The sequence below is a fragment of the Catharus ustulatus genome, chromosome 5 (assembly GCF_009819885.2).
Source record: "Catharus ustulatus isolate bCatUst1 chromosome 5, bCatUst1.pri.v2, whole genome shotgun sequence".
Taxonomy (NCBI): domain Eukaryota; kingdom Metazoa; phylum Chordata; class Aves; order Passeriformes; family Turdidae; genus Catharus; species Catharus ustulatus.
This window is the reverse complement of record NC_046225.1, coordinates 51,814,559-51,834,622: the sequence shown is the minus strand read 5'-3', so window position 1 is coordinate 51,834,622 and position 20,064 is coordinate 51,814,559. Positions and strand designations below refer to the sequence as shown.

The 20,064-nt window shown below is 45.9% G+C and overlaps 1 protein-coding gene across 1 annotated transcript; it reads left to right on the top strand.

Moving 5' to 3' along the window:
* Positions 1 to 13,278: 13,278 nt before the first annotated feature.
* On the top strand, positions 13,279 to 18,412 carry UCHL1 (ubiquitin C-terminal hydrolase L1). Its single transcript, XM_033060349.1, has 9 exons — positions 13,279 to 13,639; positions 13,743 to 13,754; positions 14,305 to 14,433; positions 15,244 to 15,394; positions 16,628 to 16,713; positions 16,792 to 16,839; positions 17,211 to 17,280; positions 17,613 to 17,671; positions 17,986 to 18,412. The coding sequence occupies exons 1-9, from the start codon at positions 13,607 to 13,609 to the stop codon at positions 18,070 to 18,072; spliced, it is 675 nt and encodes a 224-aa protein (XP_032916240.1). The 5' UTR covers positions 13,279 to 13,606; the 3' UTR covers positions 18,073 to 18,412.
* The last annotated feature ends 1,652 nt before the right edge of the window (positions 18,413 to 20,064 follow it).

Below are 20,064 nucleotides of genomic sequence, written 5' to 3'. Positions count from 1 at the left end.
CAAGATACTCAGAAATTTATGTTCCTTTAATAAAAATAAATGTAATAACGCTGCATTGGAGTTTTCACTATGTGGTTAGAGTTATGATTAATATTTAGTTACATAGTCTATACAATGCACTTTGGATTGCAGTGTAGTAAGCAGTGCCATAAGAATGAAGTGTTGGGGAAACAGAATAAGGAATTTCATATACATCCTAAATGGACAGCTGCCCAATACACTCACTGCTTGGCAACATTTCTGTGTGATGCAGTGCCTGCCTAGGCTTAGCAAGTCTCATCAAATATTTCATAGAACCATAGAATATCATTATTTGGAAGGGACTCACAAGGATAATCAAAGTACAGCTCTTGGGCACTTACTCCTTTGTTTAAGACAAAAACATCTTGTGGAATAATGTTTATAAACAATAGTGGGGAAAAAAGAGATGTCTTTCTACATTATCAGCTCATACCAAAGGAATTTCATTATCATCTTGATGTTCCTCTGTGTGCATTTTATTTCGGTCAAAATCTCTCCAACTTTGCTACAAGGAACAACAGTCCATAGGAATCTCCATTGGCACATAAACCTCTGCAACTGACCTTTCCCACATGGGTTTGCAGGCCTTGCATCAGGACTGACTGCTCTGAGGAGGAGCTCATAGTTTGTCCCCTGCTTTCTTCTGTGTAGTAGCTTTTTTAGTTATGGGTTAATCCGTGCAGAGGGACAGTACAGTACACAATGATGCCATCTCTCTTACTGCAGTGGACAGTAGGGAAGTGGTGACTATGAAATAAGCAAGGCTACCATCTAGTGGTGCCACTGTGCTTCCATAGCACAGAGAAACATACAACATCTTTGGCTGAATATATTGATTCTAAACACAGAAACTTAACTAAGAAACTTCAGTTTTACCAGAATGGTTGGAACATTTTCTTTAACATTTTCACGTAGCTCCATTAAGTCTTCATTTTAAATATAAAATCAAATAATTTTCCAGAAAAAGAAAAAGCAAAAGCCACCACACACAATGCACCTGCAGCTGGGAGATTTAAGGATTAGACTTGCAATATATAATTTTTCATTACAGGCTTGAACATGCTTGGAGGGTTCAGTCCCCCAGACACATTGCTTCTCAGGACCTGTGTGAAAGCATGTATAGCTCCCATTATTTTGAATTCCCTTCTCCTTAGTGCTCTCTGGGCTAGCATGTAGTGAAAGGTTAGTTCTGCCATGAACAAACTTCCCCGTGTTATTTATAGAGAAGCAAAGGCCACAAGACATCAGTCTCAGATAAGATTATGCCAGTAGTTAGATCAAACCAGGAACTAAATCAAGACCTCCTGCTATACTCATGGAGCTGTATTGGCTATCTCAGCCACTACCTTAATGAAGGAACAAGTGCAAGTGGAGCAATTTGTCAGTTTGATATCTGGCATGCTAAGCAAGGCAGAATGATAATTTTGAAGTTTCTCTCTAACTCTTCAGGAATGCAAAGCCTTGCATCCAGGAATGGTTGCAAAGTAACTGTAAATGATCTCTAAGACATCTGTCTAGATGTAATTCTCTGATCTCTCCTTTCTCTGCCTGTTACACAGCGGCATATTGAGATTTCTTGCAGGGAGGGTGAAGGAAAGGTGGCCTGACCTGACTGGCCCCAGGCATATAAAGTCCTTGGTTATGTGGTGAATTTACCCAGCCCACCCACTCATCCAAACAGGGGCAGCTCAATTTTTTATTGTTACAGGCAGGTTCTGAGCGGTGCAAGCAGGGTGACTGTGTTCGCTCACAAACAATCATCACATTTGAAACAGGAGAACATAGCGGCTGACCACTGTAGGTAAACAGTCCATTTGGGACTTCCTTCTAGCTGGAAGGGCCAGATGGGGGAAAGCTGCTGTTTGTAACAAAAAAGCTGCTATTAATGCAGAGTTTCTAAATGCTACAGTAGCTGCTTAGGCACTGCTGGAAGCCAGTAGCTGCTTTCAGAGCTGACTTTTCTGCAAACTCCGCTTTTTTATGTGGCTCTGGTGGACAAAAATACTCAAAAGCTGCCACAGAGAAAGGCCTGTAATTATAGGTAGACAAATAAAGAGAACAGCTCACACTTTCAAAGCTGACATCTAGCTAGACTTTTTTGCCTTTGCGACTTAAAATGGGAACTATAGCCCTGATGGGCGCTGAAATATATGATAACCAATATTTTCCGACAACTGAGAAACATGAATACAACAAAGATTTTGCAATGTAGGTTGCATTTGAGGCTATAAATATTTTGTTGTTCAAGCAAAATAAAGCACAGCTTGGAAGTTTTAGGAAAACACCTCTCCATTGTCAGCAGTTGCTGTGCTTCAGGCCTGCCGCTCTGGCATTTTGGAGCTTTCCCTGGAAGTATTTCACTGCAGATTCTGCCCAACAGGCAGCTAAGGAGCATCAGTATCAGTATCAGTATCAGTATCAGTAGAGCTCCCTGTGAGGTGGTCAGGAAAGCCATGTTTCAGGCCAGAATGGCTGACCCACTCATGTTATATACGGGGCTTTGAGAAACCTGCCTGGTATAGTTGGAGGTGTTACTGCCCATGGCAGATTTTTGAGCAGTCTTGGGAATCTGGAGAGGCCACAGCTGACTGGAAGATGGCAAATGTTGTTCCAATTTTCAAGAAGGGCAAGAAGGATGACCCTGGGAAGTACAAACCTGTCATTCTTACTTCAGTGCCTGGTAAAATTATGGAGATTATTCTGGGAGTCGTTAAAAAACACTTGAAGGACAACATGATCATTGGTCACAGCCAGCATGGCTTTATGAGTAGACAGTCCTGTTTCGTGAACTTGATTTGCTTTTATGACAAGTTAACTCACCTAGGTAATCAAGAGAAGCCAGTTGATGTAATCTCTTTGGATTTCAGCAAAACTTTCCACACTGACCCTCAAGTATCCTTCTGGACAAAATGTTCAGCACACAACTGGATAAACACATAATGGGATGGGTGAACAACTGGTTCACAAGTCAAGCTGAAAGGGTTACAGTGAATGGGGTGACATCAGGCTGAGGACCTCTCTCTAGTGGGGCTCCACAGGGCTCTAATTTAGAGCCATTGCTCTTCAACGTCCTTATAATTGACTTAGATGCAGGATCTGAAAGTAAAGTAAGTTTACCAACAGTACTAAATTGTTGAGCTGTTGACTCCCTGGAAGGTAGAACAGTCCTGCAGAGAAACCTCAACAAATGAGAGGGCTGGATAATCACCAACTGTATGAAGTTTCACAAGGGGAAGTGATAAATTCTGCACCTGGGTTACACATACAAATGAGATGGGAATGAGATGCTGGCAAGTAGCACTGTGGAAAGAGACCTCTGTGTCCTGGTCAGTGGAGAGGTGAACATGAGTCAGCAGTGCCAGGGCAGCCAGGAGGGCCAACCCTGTCCTGGGGGGCAGCAGGCACAGCACAGCCAGCTGGGCAAGGATTGTTCCACCCTGCTCTGCACTGGGGCAGCCTCACCTCAAATATTGTGTGCAGTTTTGGTCACCACAATGCACGATATGAAGCTATTAGAGAGTGTCCAAAGGAAGGCTGTGAAGATTAGTGAAGCGTCTTGAGGGGGAACCATACAAGAGTGCCTCAGGACACTTGGTCTGTTCAGCTTGGAGAAGAGGAGACTGAGGGGAAACCTCATACAGTTACAACTTCCTCATGAGGGGAAGAGGAGAGGCAGACACTGATCTCTTCTCTATGTTGACCAGTGACACAACTTGAGGAAACAGCATGAAGCTGTGTCAGGGGAGCTTTAAGCTGGATATTAGGAAAAGCTTCTTCACCCAGAGGGTGGTTGGGCACTAGAACAGGCTCCCCAGAGAAGTGGTCACAGCACCAAGCCTGACAGAGTTCAAGAAGCATTTTGGAAAATGTTCTCAGACACATGGTGTGATTGTGGGGGTTGTCCTGTGCAAGGCCAGGAGCTGAACTTTGATGATCCTTGTGGGTTTCTTACAAGTCAGGATATTCTATGATTCTATCATCCTTACTAGATCATCTTTAAGGTCTCTTACAACCCAAACCATTCTAGAATTCTTTGATTCTATGTTATGCATATATGCACACTCACATCCACTAATACACATTAAGAGGTGCAGAAAGCTAAGATAAAGTGGAAACGCTAGGTTTGCTAACAGCAGAAGGGCAGGGCTTTGTCTCTGAAACAAGAGAGACAAAAGTCCAGTGCCTAATGTCCTAAATACAACTAGAAAAGCCCAGGCTGCAAATGCACTCAATGGGAATTCTGCCCTATGTGTATAAACATACACAGGAAAGGGCAGCATGTTTTGCGTTTATATTTGCAACTGTAGAATGTGATAGAGTCCCATTGTTCTTCTGATCCATAGTGTAGCTTCCCTCACAATCTAAATATTTTTCTCCACTGAGACAGGGATTTGTTTCAGCATGTATATTCATAAGCTACACTCCTCCACTGAAACAGTATGGTTCAAGGTCCAAATGATGGTGTCCTTCATACTGACATGTGCTTTGAGTAAACAATTCAAAACAGCACTTGTTAAACTGAGAAAAGAAGTTTCTCTATCAGTGACAAACATTGTCTAAATGCTTCTCTAAAGATGGATGTTTGGAAATACTCTTCTCCTTGTGTAGTGTGAAAAAATTCCTGAAGCAGAGAGGGAAAAGATCCTCTCTCCACACAGCTGGTGCTCTGAGAACAGCATCCAAAGATGCACAGGAGGAACTATAGTGTTAGCTTCTAAGAGTGGCTGGATCAAAGGCGGCTTGATGTTTCCCAACTGGATTTGTTTCACTGTGTTTTTAATATTAATTGCTTACAGCTGAGCCCAGACTAGTAGTCTTCTACCACCAACATCCCCAGCAGTGTCAGAGCAGCTGGGCCCCTGCTGCATCGCCCAGCTGGTAAGAGCAGCATGTACAGGACAACTGTTTTGCATTAGCGAGACACTGGGTGGTCACCACGTGTGAAACACTTTGTGTCAGCATTATAACTTAACCAAAAGGTTATGTCCTGCCAGATGTACTTCTGGAAAGTGGCTATTAATGTAATGTTAAGTCTCTCATTCTTACACATTTTAAAATCAAAGCCTTGACTTGTAAGTACAAGTGAATTACTACTGTTATTTGTCATTAACACAGAAATTGGTACAGCAAAGACTTTAGGGATCTTGTTGTCTAAAAAACACAATCTGCTAGCACAACTAAGGGACGCATTTACAGTAATTTCATGACCATAAGGCGCACCAGACCATAAGGCGCACCCCCCGGGAGTCGGCAAATTTCACAACTTTGTAGATCATCATATAAGGCACACTGGACTATAAGGCGCACTTTTTTTTTGCCGCGAAGATCCGTGCGGCGCGCAACAAAGTAACGAATTAGTAACGGAAACCCGCGATCGTGGAGTTTACTGGCAGGGGCTTAATTTGGAAACATTTTTCACAGATCGGCGTAGGCTTTCAAAGGCAGCCCCAGGCACCCTCCCCGTGCAGTGGGCCCTGGCACTCCCGCCCGCCCCCGGTGCCGGCTGGCGTGGCTCAGCACAGCCACGAGGCCGCCTTCCCCTCGCGGCTCCGTGCTGCTGTGGTGCTGTTCCCCCTCGCGGCTCTGCGGAGCCACCGTGCCGATCCCTTGCTCGGCTCAGCGCTCCTGCCGTGCCATTCCCCATCGCAGCTCCGTTGTGGCACCATGCTGTTCCCCCTCGCGGCTCCACGGAGCAGCCCTGCCGTCTGTCCCTTGCTCAGCTCAGCGGCGCCGCCGCCCTGCCGCCCGTCCCTCGCTCGGCTCGGCGCACCGCGGCCCCGCCTGCCCCTATCAGCTGTGGCCCCGCTGCCCCCAGCACCACGGCCCTGCCAGCCCCTATTGGCTGTGGCCCCGCCGGCCCCTATCGGCTGTGGCACCGCTGGCCACGGCACCGCGGCCTCGCTGGCCCCTATCGGCTGTGGCCCTGCTGGCCCATGCTGGCCGCAGCCTCGCTGGCCGCACCTGCCCCTGTCAGCTGTGGCCCCGCTGGCCATGGCACCGTGGCCCCACCGGCCCCTATCGGCTGTGGCCCCTCGGCTCAGGCCACTGCGCACAACAAAGTAACGAAGTAGTAACGCCTTCCTGCCCTCGCTGCTCCCTGTGCCTGGGGCCGCCCGGGGCCGCCCGGGGCCGCCCCTCACCTTCCTGCCCTCGCTGCTCCCTGTGCCTGGGGCCGCCCGGGGCCGCCCCTCACCTTCCTGCCCTCGCTGCTCCCTGTGCCTGGGGCTGCCCAGGGCCGCCCCTCACCTTCCTGCCCTCGCTGCTCCCTGTGCCTGGGGCTGCCCAGGGCCGCCCCTCACCTTCCTGCCCGCGCTGCTCCCGGTGCCTGGGGCCGCCTGGGACTGCCCTCTGCCTTCCTGCCCGCGCTGCTCCCTGTGCCTGGGGCTGCTCCCTGCCTTCCTGCCCGTGCTGCTCCCAGTGCCTGGGACTGCCCGTGGCTGCCCCCTCATCGCTACTCGGCGGTCCCGCAGCACCGCCCCCCTTGCGGCTCGCACTTCTGGGGTGGCAAATGTCGCAACTTTGTACATCATATAAGGTGCACCGGACTATAAGGCACACTTCCGGGTTCGGGGAAAAAATTTTAGTCAAAAGGGTGCGCCTTATAGTCGTGAAATTACTGTAATGCTTCTATATGTTGTTACAGGGTGGAGGAGCAAGAGTAGCTCAGATCTGGGTCTGTGAGGCTTTCTATCTACCATGGTTACAGTGAGAAAGAGTCAAAGCTGTGCTGCTCTGAGTCACTACCGTGCCAGGCCTGCACACCAAGTATATGTAGAGGATAGGAACTCTAAGGTATGCCTTAGGAGTAATTAAGAAGAGGTAGTTTGGCACTGCCTCAGATGCAGAAAATGTCTTTCCCATGCAGCCCACTTCAGGACAGGACTAGTTAGGCAGGCTCAGGGCAGACTCAGGGCAATCCAGGGACTCCAAGCTCTTGGCTTCACTCACTGGACTGGCAGCAGCTCTGTGCCAACATCACTCCCCAGGTGAAGTAGCTCCAACAGGAGAACCGTGCTTGAACATCTCATAGACTTTCTGCAGCTAAAGCTTTAGATCAGAGTACTTCTCTAATTAAAAACAAAATCCCCACACTTCTCAAGAATGTGCATATGTTGATTAGCAAGAAAATTCTTTGGCACAAGTTAGTGTAAATATTGTGCTACATCTGTCCTTGTTGATGAGTAGGAGCTAAGGGTAGCTTGTATTAGTCGGGACATTTTTGTTATGCAAGTGAAGATTTTAGAGAACATGTTAAGCTGATCACAATTTACTTCAGAATTTCTGTAAGTAGGGGTGAACATATATTATAAAGATCAGATGGAGACAGTTGACCAAAATATTACTCATAAAATACAGCAAGAATACAGGACCATGTCAGTTATGTGGAAAAAGCAACCATCAACTACCTTTTCTTTCAGGATTCTGTGACTAAATTAGCTAAAAAAAAAAAAAAAAAAAAGGTTGGGGATTTTCTTTTTTAAATTTGTTTATTTTCATGAAGCGGCTTTGTTGTTCACTGATTTCAAGTGTCAACTACTTTGAATTCCGCTTAAGGTCTCTATTGGCATACAAAAGACAGGATGAGAGAATGCCTTTTACATCACTATCAATCTGTTTTTCCTTCTCTCCAAGAGAAGATAGCTGACATCCAGGACATAGTGTAAGATGGTTTGTTGTGCTGACCTGGAGTAGTTACAAGATTTCACAATAAACCTCCTGCACACGAGAGTCCTTGTCTATCGGTGCTTTTGCTGTCATGCAAGCTGGACAAGCCCCTTTTTCTTTTTTCTTCAACAGACACAAAACCCCTTGCTAGTCCCTTGTGGTAGAGCCATACTTCTCCCTTCTTCATCCAACAACAGGCTAGGCAATTTCTTCATTTTCTCTTCACATTTCCCCCAGAAACACCAAAGCTACACTAGCATGTAAAGAGAGCACAGGTGACAATAGACTTGATCCAGAGCTTAGATCCCTAGCTGCTCCTTAAGGCATATATTCTGCCCTTTCCCTGAAAAGGTTTAATTCTAGAAACTGGAGACTGCTGACATAAAGAGGTATTTGGGAGGTGGCTTGTGCCTTTCTCTAAGCACCTCATAAGCCTGAGGAAGTGCATCTCTATTACTGTAAAAGTACTGCTGAGTCAATGTCTTGATATCCTTTCAATTGATTGACAACATTTCTCATCGCTCCTTGTTTTCTGCTACTTTCCTCCAGCTTAAAAGTGGCTAGTGCTCCAGAGCTGATTTGAAGGAGCCTTTTATTTTGTTTCACAAGAAACTCATCCTGTCTAAGGTAAGCTCTTCCAGCAGTCCCAGAGCTCAGGGAGAGATTAATGCTTTCTGTGTGCTATTGTATGGCTGTCGAGCATGCAGAAACAAATCTAAGGATAGGCTTTGCTAAATTGCTACTGAAGAGACTGAAGACTTCAGGGGAGAAACAGACTGGGTTACCCCAGGATGGCCTGGCACAACACAGTGCTTGGAAAGAGGCACAGTGTTGTACTAAAGAGTGTATTACAAGAGTCAAGGGCTGCTATTTACGTCTCTCACAACCAATAGTTTAAAATCACATGGCTCATCTTGTTTCATTTTGTGCCTGTTAATTTGAGGAAAGCATTCTCTGGATGAAAATGTAAGTAGGTATGCAGTCCTAATCACAGATCATCCAAGTATTACATGAGAATTAAAATTCATTATTATCAGCTATTACATGTATTATGCTAAATCATAGCACAGAATGAAGTCCTCTTGAAATGTGTATTTTATATCTCAAGATAAAAGCACTAATCCTAAGAATGCTTAAGTCAACAAAACAAAGAAGAAGGAAGCAGGGATTGTTCTCTACTACAGGACTAGAAAGATGGATTATTCTTGTCCATAGAAGAAAAAGGATAGATTGCTAACATCACAAAAGAAAGCACTTGAGGGAAACGAGACAGATGCTGATTGCTCATGTGCCAGTATGCTGTCTTTCTAATCCATTAAGACCAGCCTTGCAAATTTTCATATCTTTCATGACGAGATAGTATATCATTTCATTGGAAACTAAGAGACCCTTGTCAACAGTGATGTCCCTTCCACCTTTCTTTGTGAAAAGAGGAAGAAATCACTCTGTTTGCCCTACTTCTACCATGAAACAAAGCATGCTATTGCTGTGCTTCTGATAGATACCATCAGTGTTTGGTGGACATGATTTTGCACAGGAATTAAGTGAAGAACCATCAGCATCCTGCCAGATCTGGAATCAAGGAAATCATGGCTGCACTCTTTAGGCAAGTCTTCAAAGCTACATTTCAGCAGTTTAACACTTCCACCTACAGACGTCCAGAAGAGCTCCTGCCTTTTGGAGAACGCATTCTTTACCTGCTGGTGGACTTGGCTGCAGTTCAGAGCAATTGCAGAGTCACTGCTAGCAGTCAATACACACAAAGGCAGTCCTTGGCAGGGCAGCCCCTTTCATCAGCCTGACACTTTTATCTGCATTGCTTCTGTTATCCCTCTCCAGCTGGTCTTCATCTCAGGTCAGACCCAGAGTTCACATCCTTCAGTATGTCTCCACCTCAGAAGCCCTTAATTATTCCATCTTCTAGTCAAAACATATGTTTGTTGTGGACAAGGGAATACAAGAACATAACTTTTCCAACCTTTACATTAAGTAAAGAAAGATTTGGAGCTTTTTTTTTCCCCATTCCAAACTCACCTCTGAGCTGCTTTGAATTTCTTTCATTTGCAAGTCTTCTGCTTGACTGTTGAGATGTTTCAGCCCAGAGCTCCTGGCCCATGGACCTAGAGAGCAGCAGCTGACAGCCAGGTGCTGACTAGTGACTGGACTTAGACTTCCCCACATGCTGGGCTGCATGACTTGCAGTTACCAAGACTCCTCACATAAGTATTTAAATTAACGTGGGTGCAATTCTGAAACAATTCAGTCTCTCTTCCTGCTCAAATCTTTCATGGACCCTGGCACTCTATAAAAGCACTCAACTGCTTGGCCTATTGATCCCTCTGATCTTCTAATTAAAGGCTGGGGCACTCTCATGCAGGAATTGCTGCTGTGCTCCAGACAATTTACCAGAAGAGAAGGGGGGATGTTATAGGCTTACACAGATCCCTGACAGCCACTGTCCCTGCAGAGGCCTCAGATATGTTTTATGTTTGATACCTTGTGACACAGTGCACAGGTTCTGGCTGGGATGAAGTTAGTTTTCTTCATAGCATCCGTCACAATGCTGTGTTTTGGATCTGTGTTAGGGTTGGGTTTAGGATTTAGAGCAGCCTAATCCTGCCATTCCAGGGACACATTTATTCCCTCCACACCTTTCTCTCTGGGCCACAGCTTCAGTCCAGACCTGCCTTAAGAGCCAGGATTGAGACCCACAAAGTTTCCAGCTTCAGGGACACTGTCACAGCAGAAGGCATGCCAAAGGGAGCATGGCACTGCATCAACATTGCTCCATCCACATGCAGGGATGCTGCATTTGTGTGTAAATCAATCCTTCTCAAGCACACTGCTATGGTAAAACTGCAGGATTTACTTCAGCCAGGATTTAGTCTCAAGCAGGATTTATCCCCAAGCCAGTGGAGGTACTTACATTAAATCAGAACAGTTCTCTCAAACACCTTGCACTCACTGTATAGTAAATTCAAATGTGCAGTTACCAGGAGAATGGTGACATGTAGTAAATCCTGTGGCTCCTGCACTTGCACAACCATGTACCTGCATCCTGCTGCCCTGGGCAGCCAGCTGTGGACAAGAATTGTTTGTTTTGAAGGTAGTGAGTAGGGAATTAAGGAGGTTTCCAGGAATGGGTTTGGAAACCTTCTTTTGGGAAGTGAGTCATTATGAAATGAAAATGAAGAAAAGCACAAGTCTGAGATGTTTGCTAGGTAGGTGAGAATACTGCAGAAGATGTGGATTTGGACTGCCTCAGGGCCTGGATTTTGGCAGGACAATAGAAACATTATTTTCTAAAGAATAGTATATAGCCCCAGCTTCCATTTCAGGAGCTCTGCCTTGTCTAAGGCCAGCTTTGCCACCCTACTTGTTATAGGTGCTTCTGTTTGGAGATCCCCCGAACTCAGGAACAGGCCTTAAGTATAGATCTAGTTCTTATGTAAACCTTTAACTGGAATATGGTGAAGAGGTAAATACTGACACCACGTCCTATATCTAAGAGAAAGCAATCTGCCAAAAGATCGCATATATAACAAAGATTCCTCTGTCCACACTTTCTAGATTTGATATCTGAGCAAAATCTTAACACTGTGAATAGTGTTTAATACCACAAACACTATTACTACATTTGGGCAGTGCAGAGAGTTCACAAATACATCCAGTCTCTTGTCCAGGCAAGTATTTATTTTATTGCAGTAATGGAAATGGATTAAATGTGTTAGGCACATCTATCTTCTTCTCTGAAGAAAGGTGGTCCAGAGACTTCCTTACTCTTTGCAATGAGGTGGATGGAGGCTGCATATGACACAGCACTCCCTTCTTATGTGAACTTTCTGCAAACAGGCATCTTTATGCAGTTTTAGAAGTTTGATATTGTTACACTTACTGTTTATTTTAAAATTAGTGTATTGGTAGATTTGACAGATTCTTCTATAGAAACGGTTCTGCTATCACTTCCTGTACAGGGCATGCAGAGCCTGAAATTACACTTGCACAACTGCAGTCTCTTTCAACAGCCTAGACACAGGAGCCATCCCAGGAATGACTAACCTAGGGATCTAAGCACTGCCATTGCTATAACCACCATTTGCTGCTGCACCATTCAGAAATAGGATTTTCTTGCCCTTTTTAGTCTTCCCTTTTGTAGGCTGCAAGGTGAGTATTTTGCTATCCTCTCAAAGGTGCTGCATGCAGACTCTCCTACATACCTGTCAGGGACCATTAGCATTGGACTTGCTCATTCAAGTTGTTTTGATATCCTTGCATCTTACAGTGCATTAAGAATTCATCAGAAAGATAGTCAAAGATACCATATATAGAATTTATATTTTGGACCCATTATAGCTTGCTTGTAGTCATCTAAGACTGTTTTCAGCTACAGTAAAGGGGGAAAAAAGCAGAAATAAATGATACTGTCATTTACTGTGAAACTTTGCCCCATCCTCTCCAGAAATCCTCAGTTTTGAACGGTGTGTACTGCTCCTCCTTTTACCGTGATAGACTAAATCACAGCATCATGGGATACTTCATGACAGGGTATCTCTAGACCAAACTCCTGCTCCAGGTATGATCAGCTAAAAGATCAGACAAGGTCGCTCAAGGCTTTATCCGGTCTGGAAACACCCTAGCTTTGGCCACAAATACAGGGCCTGCCTGCCTTGCTATCCTGATTTTCTTTCACTAAGTCTTGTTATAGGTAGAACTAGTGTGAGACTGCATCTTGAACTTTTTTTGGCCACATTTCAAAGTTTAACTCTAGGCTTTTTTCCCAAGAAGTTCAAGGTAAACTGAGTAATGTTGATGAATAGGTCTTAGTTCAAAAATGCATGTGTGCAACCACCTGATGTAAACGATCCCCCGCTAAATTACAGTGCAATAGATCTAAAGTTAGTTTAAATGTGCTTGAAATCAGGCAGGCACTTAGAAATTTTGCTGCGCTGGGGCCCAAATCGCTCTGAAACACAGTGAAAAACCAAAGGAAGAAAGTCATCAAAACCAAACAGACTGCAGACATTCAGCTGACTCTTTTGTTCAGTATTTGCATTGTTTGAAAGACAACTGTGAAGCATCTCGCTTATCCACAAGGCTCCCATCAGGCTGTTTACCAGTGAAATCTGAAAAGCTGTTGGGAGTCCACGTGATCTCTAGCATTTTGAGCAGGTTGGTTTTGTTTCCTTGTTCAGACATGTTCTAGTCCAAAGACATTGTGCACAGAAACTGTCAGGTCATGAATAAAAGATTAAAAGCCCGCTATTTTTTAACCAGCTTCACTGGACTGGTTCAGGGGTTGGTCCAAATGCAGAGATACAATCAGCACACGGGAGACTTTCATGTCGGATTAATCACATTGGAAATTTTAAAATAAGTGTTTCATGATTTTGTTGAATATCAAAACCGTTGTATACTTTACACAACATACACAGAACAGGGTCTGACGCTCAGGAGCGGTGAGGCACATGAATGTAGACATGGGCTCTCGGGATGCCCAGGGGCTGGGCCGATGGTGGAGGACAAACCTGTTGCCCTGGGTGATGCCAGCCGCTTGCCCACGCTGCCGGCCTGCTTCCAGCACTTTCTCCACGCCAGCGTCAGGGGGCCGGGGTCCCTCTGGCTGCCGGCCGCACCTCGCTCCCGCGGGAGCGGCGTGACCGGGCCCCGCAGCCCCGACCGGGCTCCCCCGGCCCCGGCCCCAGCCTCACGGCCCTGAGCCCCCCCCGCGCTTCGGCCATGCCCTGCTCCTCCCTCTCCCCCCGCGCTGCGCGGAGTGGGCCAGCCCGCCCCTATATAAGAGCCGGGTGGGCGGCTCCGCGCCCCAGCGTCGCCAGCGGCTCGGCAGCGGAACTGCCGTGGGGGACATCGTCGTGCGTGGGGCACAGCCTGCCTTCTTCCCGGCTCCCGCCGCGCTGCAGCCATGGCCTGGCAGCCGATGGAGATCAACCCCGAGGTGCGCGAGGGGCGGCGGGCACAGGGCTGGGGCTGCGGAGCGGGTGGTGGGACGCCGTCTCTCACCGGCACTCACGCTTTTCACCCCCCGCATTGTCTTCCAGATGCTGAACAAAGTGAGTTGCCGCCTCCGGAGGACCGCCGCGGGCGGGAGGGCGCCGCCCTTTCCCCCTCCATCCCTGTGCATCCCTCCCTGTCGGGGAGCGCCAGCCGCGGTGGCGGTACCGCTGCGCGGGGCGCGGCCGCACCTGCGGAGCGGAGCCTCCCTCCATCCCTCGGCATCCCGCCCCGCCGGAGCGTGGAGCGGAGCCTCCCTCCATCCCTCGGCATCCCGCCCCACCGGAGCGTGGAGCGGAGCCTCCCTCCGTCCCTCGGCATCCCGCCCCGCCGGAGCGTGGAGCGGAGCCTCCCTCCGTCCCTCGGCATCCCGCCCCGCCGGAGCGTGGAGCGGAGCCTCCCTCCATCCCTCGGCATCCCGCCCCGCCGGCAGCGCTGCGCGGGGCGCGGCCGCACCTGCGGAGCGGCGCGGGGCGGGCGCGGCCGGCAGGTGGCGCGGCGGGGCCGCGCGTTGTGCTGTGTCACCGGGCGCGGCGGGGCTGGCGCGGCCGCGCCTCGCGGGGACGGGCGTGTCGCGGCCGGGCCACCCGCTCTCTGTGCCCCGTGCAGGTGCTGTCCCGCCTCGGGGTGGGTCCTGGCTGGCGCTTCGTGGACGTGCTGGGCTTCGAGGATGAGGCGCTGCGCGCCGTGCCCAGCCCGGCGTGCGCGCTGCTGCTGCTGTTCCCGCTCACCGAGCAGGTGGGTGTCCCCTCCGCCGCTGTCTGGAGTGCGGCTGGCATCCACCCAAGCGTCAGATGGTTGGGCGTGGATGGGGCTTGGCACTGGCGCGGTGTTGTGCTTGGTCCCAAAGAGCCTCAACTGAGCTGAGCTCATTCCATCCCAGTGTTCCTGTGAGATTTTGCTTTGTATATCAGATTGAGGGGAAAAAAAACAAAACATGAGTGATCTTGATTTTGAGGAATAGCAATTCCATTACCATGCTGAATCATTGGATCTGGAGAGGCCTACATTACTTCTTCAATATATATATTCAAACAACTTGATGCTAAGGAAGTGAATAAGGAGATGAAATCAAATTCAATTAACAGGTTCTTAAAAAGAAAGATTATAACCTTCCAATAGCAATGGATTTTACAGTTTATACATTGTTCTGATGGGGAGGGGCTCATGAAGGCAAATAATTCTAAAAGGTCTATTGTAGAGACATGCTGAGTAGCCTTGTTCAATGGACTGGAGCAGCTAAGAGAGGACATAAAAGGGCCTATCCATTATATTACTTCCCACCCTAAGCTATTTACAGTGTATGGCACAGATGGAGAAGCTGAGAACAGTACCTTTGGATATGACTGAATCATGCAGGTAGTCCATTAAGTGTTGGCCTGAATCCAGTTTAGACATATGGTGCTTTACTGGTGCCACAGAGATGACTTTCTGAATAAATCTTTTCTAGCCCTGATACTGATTCTCCTGCACAACAATTTACTTGTCCAGTGCACAGTACAAAGATAGGACTGTGATGAAATGCCTAACACAATTGCATGTTTGCAGCATGAAAACTTCAGGAAGCAACAGACTGAGAAAATAAAGGACCAGGAGATCAGTTCCAAAGTGTACTTCCTGAAGCAGACTGTCAGCAACTCCTGTGGGACAATTGGTCTGATACATGCAGTTGCTAATAACAAAGACAAATTGAAACTTGGTGAGTATGAATGTTCTGAAGTGCTTGAATTTCCATTTTTTTGACCGCAGATTGAATGGGTATGGGCTATTGGGAGGCAGGTGGGGCATTTGTGGGGCCAAGTTAAAGCATGCTGTACTGTTTCACTTAGTAAGTAGGTCTTCAGCTCTTGGAGAGGGGCATGTGGACTGCCTGAAACACAGAGGGGACTGTGCTTCGACTCCTGTCTGCTAGCTGCAGAGGTACTATCCTAGTAAGCAGTGCCAGAGGAAAAGGGCACTTGGCAGGGCTGACCAAAGTCTGTCTGTAATTAGGAAGTACTGTGTTCAGAAGTAGTTATTGACATTAAGCTTGATGTCAATAGATGAGATGGAGGTCTTCATGCTACTTACGTCTAATGTAAATCAGTGTGCTCAGAGTAGCCTGTAAATCAGTCTAAAACATGTTTTCTTTTTGCTGGAGAAGTTGTATAGATGAGGGTTTGTAATGAATTTTTTCCTACCAAGGTAATAGTTTTGGTGGCTTCTGCACTACAGAAAAAGATTCTTCTGTTGTTCAGAGACTAGAGCTGCAAAATACAACTGCCATTATTCTAAGAGAATTTAGACCCTTTCTGTGGTGTGGGATTCCTTTTTATACAAAGGAAAACATGTGGAAATCAGTGAGCATTTAAGCATAGTTTTGCTTTTATTCTTAAAAAGGATTCACTGGAATAGCGCACTCTTGATAGGTGAAGCAATGATGCAGCTTATCTTTTGTATGCTAGATCTCAGCGCATCTTAGTACTGCAGTAGTAATTTATGTTCTGGAAAACCAAAGTAAGCCTGTCATGAGCAAGTGCTGCTTTCATTTGAAGGCAGTGAGACTGTTCCATCCATATTCCGTTAGGTATGTGTCCTTACAGCTGGTGCCTTTCTTCAATTTCTTCAAAATAGGATTGAACATTTCTGCCAAATGTGCAGTGGGGAAATCAGAAAAGCTAAATCCCATTTGAAAATGGTTTTCAAAACAAACATCCAGAGTACATTGAAGCACTCTTCTTTGAAAGAACTTTTTGTGTAGATTGTTACTAATACCTTCTGAATAAAAAGCTTACTTTAAGTGGTAGTTAGAATGTACTTATGTTGGAGCTAGTTACAGGCTGAATGCAATGACTTGTAGTTAGTGTAAAAAGCATTGATTACTGTGGGCTGCATCTTAACTGTGACTGATGTTTTACCTATACTCAATAAAATGTTTGATTATCGTGTGCAGAGGAGGGGTCTGCCCTGAAGAAGTTTCTTGATGAAACAGCTGATTTGTCTCCTGAAGAAAGAGCTAAGCATTTGGCAAATAATAAGGTATATGAGCTACACAAACTGCTAATTGCTGTTATCAACACTTAGAGATCTGTAACCTGTACCTGCTTTTCTCTTAAGGCTATCCAAGAAGTCCACAATTCTGTTGCGCAAGAAGGACAATGTCGGGTAAGACGTGAACACGTAAAATCTTGGGAAAAGTGTTTAATGAAGGTGGTAGACCACCACTTACATTTTGTCTGTCAGATAGCTGTTACAGTTCATGAGGAAGGAGAAATGAGTGACTCATGGCTGAATGCTTGTTCAGGATTTCTTCCCCAAACATAGACTGAAAATTTGGATCAAGACCCAGTCATATAATATCTTACATTAGGATTTCTGGTACTTGACCTTGTAGAAGTCTTGCCTCAGACCTCTTTGCTGAGCTTAACTTTTCAGTCATTTGCTTTCTTGTTGAAGTTTCTTCTGTTACGTCATCACAAATTTGGTTTGCAGTACTAGCTTCAATCTAACAAATATACCTGATGGTGTCTCCTAAGGTTGAGGACAACAGTGTGAACTTCCATTTCATCCTTTTTGTCAACGTGGATGGACACCTGTATGAATTGGGTAAGATCCTGTGAACCCTGCAGTTGGACAGGGCCTACTTCACACTACACAGCAGTGTTGGGGGCTCAAGCAAGATACTTTGTGCTAATTAAACTGTTTGCTGAGGCTCTCAGAGACAAAACACAATTTGTATTCTCCTCTGAAGATCTTAACTGGTGCTGGGTTACACTGAAGGCCTAAAGCATGTTGTCACCTGTTGTAGCTGAGAGCAGTTTTTTCTGTCTCATTCAGACTATTGACAATTTGTTCTGACTTCCCAAGTATCATCATATGTATACTTGTTTGGGTCCTCTGTGCTCAGTTCTGCTAATTCAGAAGTATTTCTTTCACAGATGGCCGTATGCCATTTCCTGTAAACCATGGCACAAGCTCTGATGACTTGCTGTTGAAGGTAAGTTTTCCCCCTTGCTGCTTGTTTCCCTGAAAACAAGGCTTATAAAAAGTCTTATAAAGAGGTGAGAAGTCTGCATGTGGTATATGGTGGCTGTACCTATGTACTGTACAAGTCTGTGCTTAAATCTGCTAACTTTATGGCTACTAAAGATACTATCCCTAAGAGCTAGATACCTGTTCAGTGTATTTATTAGCTGGTGCTATAAGATTTTATAATTTAGTTGGTGGGACTCAGAGAGGAACTGCAAAGACTTACTCTCTACAGAAACTGTATTTGGTTAGTCTAAGCAGCTGTATTTTTTCATCCCCAAGGATTCTGCTAAGATCTGCAGACAATTTACAGAACGTGAAAAAGGAGAAGTTCGTTTTTCTGCTGTGGCTTTCTGCAAGTCTGCTTAAGACTCTGAAGAGATGCAAGGAAAACAGTTTAATAGCACACCAGTAAATGCAGTTTAAACTCCAGTGCTTCAGTACTTGTTAAACACAGCTGTTCTGGTAACTTAAATTATTTCCACCTTTTGCTATACACAGAAGCAACATCAGCTGAGCTTATGCTAAAGGATGAGCTCAAGTTTTAATGTGAACGGTTTGGACACATCAGATACCTTTAGACTCTTTTTTCACATGTTAAGTAGAAAATGCTTAACAGGGCTTGTTTGATCTGTGTTATGTTAATTGAGTTGTTGGTTGATATTTCCTTGTCCTTAATGAGAATAAACTGTTCTGCTGGAAGACTAAATGGACTAAAGTGATGACTAACTTTCTCCAAAAGGAGTTGTGTGGCATCCCCTGTAAGCCTTCTTTTCAAAAGACTCTCAGAGCCCTCCTCTGAGCAAAAAGTTAACCTCAGGGGTAGCAGGGCAATTGCTCTTTCTAATGTCCTGGAGGCCTTCAAGGATGGAGAGACACCAGTCTGTGTAACATGTTGCAGTGCTGCACATTGCACTACCCTTCTGGTAAAGCTTTTGCTAATGTCCAGTCTGAAACTCATAAGCTGCAATCTGCCACCCTGAGTACATTATTTTGGTGGGGTAAGGGGTGATAAACTAATTCAAATGTCACCTTAATGTAGTCTGTATTACTGCTGCAAGCCACACAATACCCACTGAGTTGGTTGGTGTTATGTTTTGTTACAGGAGACAGTGTTAGAGCAGGTATTTTCCCTACCTGTAGCTAAACCAAACCTGCTGGCTGAGGCAGGACCCAATCCTGGGCTAGGCTATGTGTGCTTACTGACTTGTGATTCTGTTATGAAGATCTTTAAAGAGGCTGTACTTATTTGACCCATCCAGAATTACTTAAAAAGGAGAAACCCACACTACATGAATTTCTAGTAGAAGGATGAAACTTTGGATTCAAGGGCAAGAAATTTAATCTATAGTACATGTTCTTTGGCATGAGCCATGATCTGTGGAAGCTATTTTTACCTGATTGCTGTTTACTGCTCTTGCAGCTCCCTGCTGTCACTTCAGGTAGCTGTAGGCAGGGATAAAACACCCTTTAACTTGGATTTTTATTCTAATGCAGTCCCAGTCTGTCCCTGGCAACCATTTTATACAATGCTGGGTAACAGTCTTACGTGGCCACTGGTGCTCCAGGTATGCTGTTCTGGCTTCAGGGCTTTATTGAAGGGTAATTCAGGCTTTTATTAAAGCTCTGTGTGAGTTGAAGTTTTGTACTGGGCCTTCTTACTGTTCATATAATTAGCTGAGGCTGGCAAAGAGTTGCAACACATTTTAATTTAAATTCTAAGGATTTACTAAACCTCAGGATACTCCAATTCTAAACATCAGTGATTTCAGTTTCTGTTATCAGGGAGATGAAAACTGTGGCTAAGAAAAGGTCTGTTATGTGTCATCATCCTCTACAGCATCATCTTCTGCCTGTTAGTGGAAGTTGAGGGTTGGGGGGAGAGGCCTTCTGGGACATCTCTGCTGCATCCTGCTGATCCAGCGCAGGCTCAGAGCCTGCCTGTGGCTCAGGCTGCTTAGCAACACAGCCAGCAAGAGAGGAACTGCAAGGGGCATGAGCACAGGAGAGTGCAAGGCGTGGTAAAAACCAGCTACAGGAGGAGGAGCATGAGAAGTGCAGGTGAGCTGGCTGCCTTACCTGGGGCAGTGAGCTTTAGTGCTGCAGGGGACCCTCTTCTTGCCCTCAGGGCAATTACTGGAGGTACATGCTGTGAGTGTAGAGCCAAAGCTGAAGAAACCTGAAAATGTCTTTGAGACACTGCTGTATATATTATAACCTTTGCAGCAGTCCAATATTTTGCATTTTTGTTTTAATTAGCTGTACAAGTGGGACTACTGAAGTTATTTCAGTGTTTCATAAACTTTTTTTTTTCATTCTGCTCAAGCTTCTGGCTTACGAATCTACCAAAAGGCAACATTT

What these genes read in the sequence shown, in the direction of transcription:
- UCHL1 (XM_033060349.1), top strand. Translation starts at nt 13,607, where the DNA reads ATGGCCTGGCAGCCGATGGAGATCAACCCCGAG. An exon ending in CGCAAGAAGGACAATGTCGG is followed by an intron (nt 16,840 to 17,210) that starts GTAAGACGTGAA and finishes GTGTCTCCTAAG; the next exon opens with GTTGAGGACAACAGTGTGAA. An exon ending in CTGATGACTTGCTGTTGAAG is followed by an intron (nt 17,672 to 17,985) that starts GTAAGTTTTCCC and finishes TTCATCCCCAAG; the next exon opens with GATTCTGCTAAGATCTGCAG.